Source organism: Phalaenopsis equestris, unplaced genomic scaffold (genome assembly GCF_001263595.1).
Source record: "Phalaenopsis equestris unplaced genomic scaffold, ASM126359v1 Scaffold199114, whole genome shotgun sequence".
Taxonomy (NCBI): domain Eukaryota; kingdom Viridiplantae; phylum Streptophyta; class Magnoliopsida; order Asparagales; family Orchidaceae; genus Phalaenopsis; species Phalaenopsis equestris.
In genome coordinates, this window is record NW_018219004.1 from 215,515 (window position 1) to 229,554 (window position 14,040).

Below are 14,040 nucleotides of genomic sequence, written 5' to 3' on the forward strand. Positions count from 1 at the left end.
GCATTCCTGAAAGTGATGCGTTGTATAACTTAAATACAATGAAAAGTGTGTCAAGGCCGCCGATGCCCGAATGTAGTGCTAAATAAGCAAGGGTTTTCACATTATGAATGATGAGTGCAAAAGAAGTTAGTCCATGTTAGAGAAAAATTCAAATAACATGATAAAAGGAAAGAAATTAAACAAAATAAAGGATAATTAAGGGAGGATAATTTCTCCCCCTGCAATGTAATAACGGATCCACAGTTCCCTAAATCGTGGGTGGGCCTTGTGGTCCAGAGTTATTTGCACTCCCATCCATGTTAGGTTGTATATGTCATACATCCCAAATTTGGTGTTAAGCTCACAAAAGTAGTGCAAAAGAAAAGCCTTGGTAAAATTGTTGACAATCTGATACTGATAGCTTAGCTGAACAACCCCTCCATTGACCTTCTCAGAGATGAAATGTTTGTCAATCTCTATATATTTGGCTCAATCATGGTGGACCAGATTCTTGAAATACTGATGGTTGTTTGACTATCATTAATAGTACTTTTATTCTACATGTAAAGTTTCACTAGTAGTTTCTTTAGCCTCATTCTTTCACAAATTCCTAAGAAAATGGCACAATTCTCAAATTCTACACTACTTATTGCCACCACTGCATGTTTTTTACTTCTCAAAGTAACCATGTCACCATATACAAATGAGTAGTAACCCGTGAAAGATCTTCTGTGAGACAGTTCTTCTACTTAGCTAACATTAATATAGATCTCAATATCACGATTCTCAGTTTTCTTGAATATCAATCCACATCTTGGAGTCATCTTTAAGTACCTCATGATTTGAAAAACTGCTTCTAGATGATCTTCATTTATATTGTTGATATGTTGGCTCACTACATCAACAGAAAAAGCAATACTTTTTTTAGACTTGATGAACATTTCAAACAATGCTCTGGGAGATTATTTCAACCCATACAATACTTTCTTTAGTTTGCACATTAGCTGATTGATTGTTTTGTTCTTCAAACCTAGAGGTATCTCCATATACACTTTTCCTCAAGGCTCCCATTAAAAAATACATTTTTTATGTTTAGCTAATGTAGAGACCAACCATGGTTGATAGCTAAAAACAATAATACTCTTTGCATGTTGTGTTTTGTCACTGATGCGAATGTCTCAAGGTAGTCGATCTCATAGAACAGAGTAAAACCTTTTGCTACAAGTCTAGCTTTAAACCTTTCTATGCTTCCATCTACTTCATTTTTGATAGTGAATACACATTTACACTTCACAACTCTTTTCACATGTGGCAGAGTTGGCATATTCAAATATCATTCTTTTACCATTCTTTTCAAGGGCAAGAATTTCTTCTCCATAGCTTTTTCCCAGGCAGGTCATTTAATATTGAGTAACATTCATCTCACTGCCGCAAGTCATTAGGGTCTGTTTAGGGCAGCTGCAGCTTATTGGATAATCTGCTGATAAGCTGATTAAACATAATCTGCTGATAAGCTAGGTGCGGTGACTATTACAAATTTTTATTTTTTTGGAAAAGCAAGACCGCTGCCAGAAAGCAGCCACCGCATCTAGATAGGTGCGGTGTGAAAACGTTATTTTTAACGTTTTGAAAACGCATAAGCTATCAAAATGTAGTTTACCCAAACAGGTCAAGTGCGTTTTCAAAACGCCACCGCACCAAATAAGTTGCCCCAAACGGGCCCTTAATCTAGTTTCAATGTAAAACATTGTCAATATTTGAATGGGTTTCTCTTGCAACCTCTTAGATTTCTTTTTTTGTTTTATAAAAAATGAAATTTTCTTCAATTTTTGAAGTAATGGAGTTGACAAACCATAACATGATCATGTAATCTTCAATCTTTCATGTTTCATATTTTGGATCAGTGATTTCTGTTCTAGGGTTTTCCTCGTTGAGATGATCATCTTTTCATTCACCACAGATATACATGAACACATATTGAGAACAATTGAGAATATTATTGTCATGTAGTTTGTGATTGGTGATACAAGGAAAAAATTCAAATGCAGCAGAACCAAACTTCCTAGAGTCATATTAGATTTTGTTTAGTTTATGATTTTATTTAACAAAATAGATAAGTATATTATCACTTATAAGAATAGATATAATAAAATACAAATTGAGTACTTTCTTATGAGAAAAATAGATAGTCAAGATTGTAAAGTTTAGTCACGTCAGGTGGAAATTTAAGTATCCAACATCGTTTATTAATTTTGAATTTTAAAATGGTGGGTTGGAATATAAATAAAAATACAATAAAATATTGTTATATAATTAGACGGGTACTTAAAAAACAATTATTTTTATGAGTAAATTTCAAGATAGAAGGATTTGGGATGATCACGAAGAAACTAAATTATGCAGGATTAAATAACAAGTACTATTAAACATGTTACAAAAGATATGATTAGAGAATCGAAATGAAAAAGTTTTATAAATAAAAATAGTTGGTGGTGGAATAATAATGTGCAAGAAAAAATAAGAAGTAAAAAAGTTTATTATAAAAATTGTTTTGAATGCAATAGCGTAGAATTCAAAAAATTATAAGGTGGCTCATGGGGAGTCTCTAATAAAATAGTTTGTGATGCTAAAATTTAGCTTTTATCATTCTTTATAAAAAAAACAAGATACTAAAGAGGTTGAAAGTTATATGTATAAACCAACCAAATAAAGAGATAAGAAAAAGATTTAGTTACACTAAAATGAATTAAATATGAAAATCAAAATGTGATCTTTTATATGAGTGTATTGAACGAAAATGTGTGATATATTTTGAGAAAAAACTTTTCAATGAAGATTGTAAAAATATGATTGATTTTAGTAATCTTAATATAACAAATAATTAAAAAAATACATTTTATTTCTGTCATCAAACTAGCAAAAATGGAAATTGAGACTTAAATAAAATGAAGTATAAAATGAAGCGTTGAAAAACAAATATGGCATGATGATACTCCAAAATAAGTGAGGAAATGATTAAGAGATTTAGGAATTTTTTGGTTCATTAAAATTTTTAATTATATTTTAGAATTTTAAAAAGATGTCTCATTTGTGGAGAAAGATTCTATTCGTTCCTATTTTAAGAATAAAGGAGATGCACAACAGTGCAAATTTTAGAGGAATTAAGTTAATGGGTCATACATGAAAAATATGGGAGACTAATTGAATATACGTTACGACGTGATACATAAATTTCTCAAAATCAGTTTGGATTTATGTCGGGCAGTCAATTATAAAAGTTATATATTTATTGAGTGGTTTGATGGAGAAATACAAAGAGAGTAAGGAGGATCTACATATGAATTTTATTGATTCAGAAAAATTTACGACCAAAAGTAGTTTAGAGAGTTCTAGAAAAGAAAGATGATACTCCTTATATTCAAGTCATTAAAAATATGTATACTAGAATTGTTACTTGGGTTTGTACATAAGGAAATTGACAAAAGCATTTTCCTATTTCAATTAATTTACATTAAGTATCGGCTTTAAGCCCATATCTTTTTGCTCTAGTTATGAATGTTCTTACTGGACATTTATAGGAGGATGTACCTTGGTGTATGCTATATCATTCTTGTGGATAATTTGCTGATAATATTCCTCTTATGGATAATACTAGATAGAGAGTTCAAGAAAAAACATGAATTATAAAGGTTAACTTTGGAGTCTAAAAGTGTTCGTTTGAGTAGATCTAAAATTGAATGCATGGAATGTAGTTTTAGTAGTAGTAGATCTAGAAGTGGAGTGGCAACAAGGGTGATCAAGTCATTAAAAGGAGTGATCGGTTTAGAAAAATAGGGTCTATTGTCCAAGGTGATGGTGGTATATATGGGTATGTTATCAGTGGAACTCAAGTTGGATGGTTGAAGTGGAGGAATGCACTGGGCCTATTGTTTGATACAATAGTACCGCTAAAAATAAAAGGAAAATCTTATAAAATGGTGGTAGACCAACAATACTTTATGGCACAAGCTGGTAAAATAGAAGCATAAAATTAAGTGTTGCTAAGACGAGAATGCTTAGATGGATGAGTCACTTTACACTTCAAGACAAAATGTAAAATGAACATATAAGTAAAAGGGTTAGTGTAGCTCCAGTGGCACCCAAGATTAGAGAGTCATTGATATAAGAGTTAACCTAAATCATAATAGAAAATGTAAATATTATTACTGGAAGCAAATATGAAGTTATAATCAAACACACTTGAAAGGAAAAATACAATACACATGACGCACAAACTTGCGTTAGGGCGGATCTCGAGCAATGGTGGTAATTTTTAGGGGCTTGGAGATATGGTGACAAGGAAGGGAAGGGGTTTGGGGGCAATATAAGAGGAGTGACAACGACTATGGGTGCTGGAACATCATGCCAGCAAGGGATGTCAGTCCAAATAGCAGCTATTGTTGTTTGGGGGCGATTAGGCAGCGATTTGGTGGTAGGCAACTAGTTTGGGAGGGTTGGGACAACCGCTAAGATGAGGGGTAAAGGATTTCGTTAGGCTAGAATAGCAGATAGGTGGTAGTATAGGGGTTCGTTGGGTGCTGGAAGGTGGTGAGGGACAACAACAAGGTGGGAGGAAGCTGAGTTGTAGATGGTGGCAGGAAAACAGCGAGGTTGTTTTATGGGTGGTAGTTGCGAATACAACGACGTCGACAATGAAAGGAAGGTTGTCGAAAAGTGAGAAGATTAAGGATAAATATACCACTATGATCAAACTACAGCACGAGCAGCACTCAATCCTTGTGGTATGGCCGCCATCTCGAACGATATACAACTAGGGCACCTTCTCATCTTCGGATACAACCCTAGAAGGGAAGAACGACACAGACGATAGAAATCAGAAACCAAAAATTGAAAATCTAAAAGCATAAGTCACATATATAAGCCCTAGATAACTAGAATTGGATCCCACTATGGAAAGAAGACATCAACCCCTCGTGGGAGAGCCGATCAGCCCTTTCGAGTCTGGACCAGATAGGTCCAAACAAATAACACGGGAGAGAAGCCCGTAGTTCCCTCCAAACCGCGCCCACAACATTACAAGGCTCGCCAGCACCATGTTTAGCGCACCCACACCATGCTTGACGCGCCCGGATCAGTTTTCCGAGAATGGGGAGAGCTTTGACCTCATTCGTCAAAGCTTCTGTCCGCACATTGAAAGTGGCAGAGATACCGTAATCTCCCAAGAGAGCTTTTCGACTGTGGTCCGAAAAGCATCTGGATCCCACTAACGACTTCATTATCCCACAAAGTACCTGAGGGTTTTCTCCACTTATAACCAAACATCCATATTGATCCAACCAACTGGAGGTACCTTCTGGGCAAAGTCTATTATGTTGAATCCTCCAAATACAACTCAAGCTTGGTTCAACCCAATCTAAGGTTAGGGTAGCGTGAATCTCCACGAATGTTGGCGTTTATGGTGATAAGCTATCATGTAGAATGTCCTGGAACTCTCTCTATAAGTGTTGCTTCATGTTTAAAACTGACAACTCCATCATGTCATCCTCTATCATCACCAAAATCGATCTCGCTAGTGTTTCTTTGCTGACAAGGGCACCTTTGACCTCAGACTCTGTCGGAGTAAGAAGTACGATGCGCTTACAATTTTTTGGTGAAGTGTTCCTAAACCCATCATGTTGTGTCCTACAATTAAATTATCACGATCTCTCAAAAATATATGGCAGGAATCCATAGGCACCACGTCGCACCACCCCTAATCCTATAGCTGACTTATAATCAAAAACTCTATTAGAAACCTCATGTCGATGCTTACCATGTTCTTCTTCATGCACAACAAAGAATATGACTGGGAATGCCTCCGAGTAATGAGGCTCAATTTCTCCACAATCTGTATTGTAGATATTACGTTCTTCCTGCTTCCTCCATCGATGATGAGATTATATGTATTTTAGTTCACAGTGCAATGAGTGTAAAATATATTATGGTGAAGTCATCCTCAGTCTGTAGGACCCATCGAACCACAAGCTTCTCGCTCTCATCCAATGGAAGATGGTACACCTAACGTTGTTCTACATCTACCTCTTCGTCGCAAACCTCCTCCACTGCACCCTGCTCAGTAAAGAACTCGTGTTGTTGGGCAATTGGAAGAGATGTGCTTAATTCCATGACATCTGAAAAATTTTCTAGCTAAAACTATAGTGAGTACGCTACTCTTCTCAAGCTTCTTCTCATTCTGAGTGGCAATGTCTTTATCTTGACCAGCCCTCTCAACTCCTTGAGACGTGCTCCTGTTGATGTCTCCAACTACAGGTGCATGTATGACTGATGGCGGTTGGTTGTTCTAATTCTATTGTCTCTCCACCTTCAATACTAAGCTTTGGAAATCTCTCAGTAACCAATAGGACTGCAACTGCACAATGTTGTTGATAGTTGGCTTCAGACCCCACAAATATCAGTTATGGTACGTTTCTCCATCTCGGCCAACTCACAATTCATCTACTACTGACAAACTATGCCATGAACTCCACTTATAAGTCTCTCTGCTGCAAGTGGAGTCTCATAAACATACCCTGGCGGTAATGAGGTGGTAGATATTTCTCTGAATCTCCTTCCTCATCTTCTCCCACTTGGTAATTTTGTCACTGCCCTCACTACTTTGCCTCTATAAACTTTCCCATCACAATGAAGAACTCATTTTCAATTTATGGTTAAAAGCTTCACCCTTTTTTGGTACTTACTCGTGCTCGAAGATTCTCTCAACGAACTATAGTAATTCAATGAAATCATCTAGATCCATACATCCATCGAACTTCAGTAGATCCACTTTTATTCTGAAATCTTTGTATCCTCCATATGGTGCCTACACTCCCGGCCTCCTCTGATAATAAATTCAGAAGCATCGAGGTTTGCCTACCTCATCACTGAAACCCTCTCTATGGAAGGGATTCGATTTCTCCTCCCTTTCTTCTCTTTGACTTTCCATATCACAGTCGAGGGCAATCTTCCCATGGATTTTGTCATCCATCTCTGCAAGTCACTGCTTAAGTAGACGGAATCTCTTGCTATATCTCCTCCCAAGTAGATTCCAGCGTGTGTTTCATTGGAGACGGATCTCTCGCTACATCTCCCACCCACGGAAGCATATTTTCTGGTGGCGGATCGTGAATGATGCTATCCCGACACAATGGTGGCAAGGTAAACACAAAATTGTTGAGCAATTGAATTGCCCATGGGAATGTGACAGCATTGAGGAAACAACTCATGATGTAGCTGGTTGTGCGGTTTTACAGAAATCCTGAAAGTTTTGGGAAGGTGGGGAATACAAATGCCGCTTTTTGCTTCAGCTGAACAAACTCTGAACTTCTTATCAACTATTCAAACACAATGATTTTAACGGGACGCATTTATTGCACCGCGGTTTACCACTGTTGGAGCAGGAATTCCCTTTGGGACCCCAACTATAATGGCTGTTTCTATTCTTATAACTCTTACCCGTAATGTTGTACTTCTCAGCTGGACAGGCTGTCTTGTTCCCTTCATTGGTGCTCCCCACCTCTGGATAAAGATAAATGTGAACGGCGTGATGCTTCATAGTGGTCAAGCCGGTATTGGTGTTGTGGTGCGATTGGAACAGGGTTAAGCTTGTGCAGTCCGCCAGCAGCAAACTCTTGAATTGGGATTCTTCCCAAATTGAGCTGGAAGCTATTCTGTTCATCGAGAAATGCATTGAGACTTGGATGCATGAACTCAAAGGCGTAATAATTGAAGGGCATCGTATAAATGTCAACCAGCATGAAAGACAACACTTGGAAGACATCGCCTAGTTGTTTAAACAGGTTCCTTTTTGTTATACCCCTATAAATTGTAACAAAGCGACCCATTTTAATTCTTAGCTTGCTTTGGATAGGTCTTTTGTTTGGGACACTCCCAATTGTGACCCTGACTTTTTGAGTGTGATCGAGGCTGATGCCGCCCACACTATTTCTTTTATGTAGCATTTATAGCTCTGCTTTGTATTTTTTTATTTTATATTAATGCAAAATGCACACCATTCACAGGTAGATCAGGACATGTGTCTCCTTGACAACATGGTTAGGGTTTGAGATTTGGAATAGTGTATTGGGGATAGGGAAGAATTTTTTTTTTTTTTGAAGTGGAGATGGTTTGGGTACGTGGATGCTAGGAAATCCTAGAATGGGACTAGGGTTAGGCTAGCTCTGATATCAATTGATACTGAAGTTAACCCAAACCACAATAAAAAATACAAATATTATACCGGAAGCAAATATGCGACTAAAATCAAACACACTTGAAAGGGAAAATACAACACAATATGCAAACTTACGTTAGGGCGGTTCCTAGGAGACGGCGGTGACAATTAGGGCCTTGGAGAGAAGGCAGAAAGAGAGGGAACCGATTTCCGGGCTGCGGAAGAGAGCCGGCAGCGATTATGGGCGGCTAGAACAGCAAGACAGCAGGGGATGACATTCCAAACAGCAGCAGTTGCTGTTTGGAGGTGGCTGGACAGTGATGAGGTGGTAGGGAACTGGTTTGGGAAGGTTGGGACAATAACTAGGATGCGAGGGAAGGGATTCCATTTGGATGGAACAAAGGATAGGTGGCAGGAGAGGGGCTGGCTGGGTGCTGGAAGGCAGAAATGAGGGATGACAGCAAGGTGGGAGGGAATAAGGTGGTAGGCTGCTGCAGGAAAACAGTGGAAGATATTTTCCGGGAGGCTGCAGCGAATATGGTGATGGTGGCGGCGAAGGCAAGTTTGCGAAGGAGGGGAAAGATCAAGAATAAATATCCCTGCAGGATGAAAGTACAACCGAAGCACCATTCAATCCTTGGGGGACAGTGACCACATCCGATGAGTTACAACCGGAGCGCTTTCTCATATTTGAATACAACCCTAAAAGGGAAGAAAGATAGCATCGACAAAAAATTTAAACCAAAGACTGAAAACCTAAATGCATAAATCACCTAAATAAGCCGTACATAACTAGGATTTGATCCCCCGATTCAAAGGAGGCATCAATCACTCATGTGAGAACCCCTCGGCCCTCCCGGGTCAAGACCGGTTTGGTCCAAACAAAGGACACCTCGGGCGAAGCCTGGTATTCTCTCTACACCGCGCCCACGGCATTATACAACGTGCCAACGCCGTGCTTAATGCACCCGCGTCAGCCTCCTTAAATGGCTTCGTCATATTAAACGCCGACCATTTGATGATTTTGTTAGGAGATTAGATGTTTTAGATTTGACTTATGTTAAGAAAGGTAGAGGTATAACTAAAAAAACTTAAATATGTTGTATAAGAGATTATCTTAATTTATTAGAATTAAGTGAAAATACGACACTCAATATGGTACAATGGAAAAAAAAAAGATTCATGCAGTCAACCCCACTTACTGGGATAAAAGCTTCTTGTTGCTCAATCTTCTGTCGGGTCAAAATGCACTTCAAAGGTCCACATTATTCACCTCATCATACTAGCGTAGTGTAACATGTACCTCAATTTGTACCCTATGTTTGCTACTGTAAAATTTCTTTTAATTGACTAAATCTTGTCAAATTGACAAAAAGGAACTCATACCCTTGCCTATAATCAAATTGAGAATAGTATTCTCCAACAAAGTAAGATGTGGCACAATAGTTTCTTCCCCAACTTGCTAACAGTTCACGTAGTGGGATCTTAAGTGGTGGCGAGCGCGACTGTAGGCATGTTGGAGTTAATAATGCAAATATTGTCTGGCTCGTCTTTTTTTTCACCATTTTATTTAAATTATTATCACTTTGTCGCAAGCCCAAGGGCTTCAAATTTTCAAGACCGGAACAAACTGTCTTACGTGCAAATTTAAATTTAATTTAATATTCTATCACTAATAATTTATTATCGAAATAATTGAATGGGCTCCTGACAAAATTTGTGTCCAGCTCATGTTCGAAATGGCTCATGAATTGTCTATTCGTGTTCGGCTCATGTGTTCTACTAACGTAAGCGGTTAAACTAATGTGCACTTAGAGCTAATGAGACTACAGCAGAAAATTTTTTTGGCATTTACAAACATACCACGTAATTCTTATGCATTTACATATAGAACACAAAAATTTAGTTTTTATTTTGAAAGTGGGGCTCATGGATGGGAGACATGTATTTGATTCAGTTAATCGTGCCTGAAAACCACACTCAAATTTTCTCCAGAAAATATCTTAACATCGTTGGTAAACCTATGAAGCAACTTAAGTGGTCTCCTGATTTCGATCCAAATCATGAAACTCCCACTGTACCGGTGTGGTTTAGTTTAACTGGTCTCAAGCTGCATTTTTTTCACCACCAGATTCTCTACTCTATTGGGGTCATCCTTGGGGATATTTTGAAACTAGATCTGTCTACTTTCAACCTAGTCAGATTTTCGGTGCCTAGAATACTTGTGGAAAGGGATATTAATTTACCTGATATTACTGAAGTCTGACTGGGCACAACCCATAATGGTTATTGGCAACAAATCATCATGGAGCATAGACCCCCATATTGTACCCACTATAAGATGTTTGGTCATGTCCTAGATAAATGCCACAAGTTTCAACCAAATTTGAAATCTAAGGTTCAAGTGAATAAAGATGGATCTAACCCCACTGCTTTGGACATTTTAATTCCACCTGGGGAGGATACTACCAAACCGGAGGTGTCTGTTGCCCCTGAGGACCACCCCCCCATGACACTGCTGTTATTGTTACTGCGAGTGATGTGATGTTGGCACCTTCAAACCCCATAGAAAACAATACTAATGGACTATTACCTACAAATGATAGTGTTCAGACTGATAATCAAGAGAGTCTCGTAGCTCCACTTCTTCAGGAAGTATCTTGTGTAGAGGCAACTCATACTTCACATATACTAGAATCAATTATGGGTAATACGGTTGGTATTCCTTCTGCTTCAGCTCTACCAACCCATCAGACTGCTTCTTCGGAAGAGGAATGGCAGGCGTATTCCAGGAGGAAGAAGAAGAATGGAGGCCGACTCTAGCTCGGGAACATATTGGATGATACATTGGTTACTACTAGCAATGGCAATCATCTTACCAGCTTATTAGCTTGTTGCTTCCCTAGTACTAGAAGTAGAGGCAAGACCAAATCGGGTCGCTCTCTAGCCACCTACCATGTATTTCGGCACTGTTGGGTTTTTTATTTAAATATCTAATGTATTTTTCTGTTTTTTTAAAGTTTTGGAACAATCTGCTGTTTTTGGTGTGGGCAGGATACCATGCTTGGGCCCTCCCATATATTGTATTTGTATATTTCTTTCTATTTAATATATTAGCCTTTTTGGGCTTTCAAAAAAAAATATATATATATATATATATATATATATATTAAAAAGCTTGCAACAATCATGCAATATATGAATATTATAAAAAATAGATGATACTATAATTAGAAGTAAGAGTACTCACTTGTTTCTTAATGATTTACATTTTAATAAACTCATTTTAACTTTTACTTGGTATTTGCAAACTTTGATTTAATATTCTAATTAAATCCCTAATCACTCAATCGAGGAAAGCTCAACTTGAGTTCAACAGCGGCTTATGCTCAACCTCACTCATGCTCTATCAAATGAAATCAATTCAAGCATTTATCAACCCAAGCACTTCCTTTTTCGATCACGTACTCAATTATCCTTCTCCCTCACACACTTGCACGATCAAAAGCCCATCTGCAGCTGCATGCATGAGTTTGTCCGATAGCTTCTACCTCACAATCTATCGTTATTTGCTTACACCGTTTGATCTTGTTTGTGCCCATTCAATCGCATGCAATGCTTCGTTTCCTACATTTGTGATCTCCTTCCTTATCCTGCTTGGTTTGCACTCTTGCAGGCTTCATAGCTATCTTCTCTTAATCATGAGAAATGATCCCCAACAATTTCGTCTCCCATTCACCACTATTACTTTTTTTACAAGAGGCATCCCCCCCAACCAGAGCTAGACGGTTCTGAAATCTCATGCATTACAGTTTCCCCTGTGATCAATTTATTTTGTGTGCTCTATTCAAGTCAAAAATTTTACAAAAAGTTCTAATAACACCTTCTCCATCTGTTGAGTTCTGTTACATTCGGTAACATATACATGAAAAACGATATTTTACAGAATTAATTCTCTTGTTCATGATTGTTGCCAGAAATGAAATGCCACACTCATGTGTTCTACTAATGTAAGCGATTAAACTAATGTGCACTTAGAGCAAATGAGACTAGAGCAGCTAATTTCTCAATCTAAATTAGCTTCTCCGTTTAGAAGCTTTGAACTGCCATAACGGATTACATAAATTCATAAAAAATAGGACAAATAAAATAAAAAAATGCTTACAAATCCAGAAATGTAATGCCAAACAATTGATAAGAGACCCTTGATAGAAGAGGATGATCTTAATGACTTACGTTTCTGATGCAGATGCATTCCTGTAGCCCTACAACAAACAATTCATCGTCAATGAATTTGTCTATTTATGGAAACTAAGAACAATTTTAATTATAAATCAGTTAATATCAGGCATAAACTCATCTCAGCTATACCATTATTGCCGATGTATTAGTATTATACATTGCTAGAAAAGATGCAAAAATTAACACTTCATCTGAACTCAATTAAAATGAAGGGATAAAAAGCATTTAATGATGACCCAAAATAATTGTGATAAGCCTAATGCCAGCAAGATCTTGCACCTGTAGATTGATTGCTGGAGTAATAAAAAAGCAATTATTATAATAAAAATGTATTGGATGGGAGTTCAAAGTTTAAAAAGGAAAAAGTAAAAATTGAAGTGTTTTGCCTTAACGAGGTGAGGCGTAAGCCTCGAGGGAAATCAAAAAGTAAGACTCAAAAAGAGGAGATGTGATTCTACATAAACATTCACTGAAAGCTTGAATATCCCATGAGGTTCAAAATCCAAACTGGTCTCGTCCTTTGCTTTCATTATCCTCAAATGAATCATCTTATTCTACCTCCTTTGGAACTTTAAAATATTCTTCATTCACTACAATTCTCTTCTTATTATCAATAAATCTGAAATATAATACAATTTAAAATAAAAGAATAAATTAATAACTTAAGCAAGATATCATACTTATATTATCTTCAGACCTCTTTGATCCTTAAATAAATTAAATTTTAAGTGATAACTAACAATATAATATAGATCAATATAATGTATTATTTTAGCATAGCTTGATCAAGAAGCAACATTAAATACCCCGAGGCTTACACCTCAAACAAAAAGGCGTAAGCCTCACTAGTAACAATGAGGCTCAAGCCTTGAGGTTTTTTTGAACAACTTATTTCAAGGTATGCCTTGAGGTATAAGCCTTGAATGCCTTTTTAAACAAGCTATATACAATCAATTGAAAAATTAATAAATTGAATGACAAATATGCTATTTTAACAACCTACCCCAACTCCTGAGACACTAAATCAACATGTACTTAATCAATGGTGTCGGCCGTTTTATTTTTATTATTTTTTTTTAAACTTCGTGATTTAAGAAAGTGAATGATTTTGTGATTTCGAAAATAATTTAAATATAAATATAAACTTTTTTGATTTTTTAAATGTAACATTTTAATTTTAAAATAGGTAAGACCAAGCGGGTCTCACATTTTAAATAGTTTAGATGATTGAATATAATACTACAGGTAATACACTTATCCCGACGAATAAATATATCACTTGTAATGGGAATTCAATCACCTAGACTAAATAATTTGTGGCATCCGTTTTAGTCTGCGAAATATTTTATTTGCCGACAAGTTCCCCTACCTAATACGAGGATTAGATAAGGTTTATTTTATCTGAGTTCCAGGTTCCCTATAGAGGCAAGCCCCTATAGTTAATTACATCTTAAATGATCGAAATCACTTAAAAAATCTCTCGATTAAAATCAGATGGTTTTGCTTTCAAGATTTCAAAGTTTAGGTTTTCACGATTGGACATGGGGAAAATCAAATGGAAATGGCTCAAAATAGGAACAATTATTTAAGGAATCCAAAGGGAAGAAAAG

The 14,040-nt window shown here is 37.0% G+C and overlaps 1 protein-coding gene across 1 annotated transcript in view; it reads right to left on the minus strand.

The window, feature by feature from the left end:
* Positions 1-14,040, minus strand: part of LOC110035686 (mediator of RNA polymerase II transcription subunit 25-like) — a 100,441-nt gene that overhangs the window by 24,694 nt on the left and 61,707 nt on the right. The window contains exon 10 of the mRNA XM_020739958.1: positions 12,425-12,453. Coding sequence (XP_020595617.1) covers positions 12,425-12,453 — 29 coding nt within the window. The remainder of the gene's footprint in view (positions 1-12,424; positions 12,454-14,040) is intronic.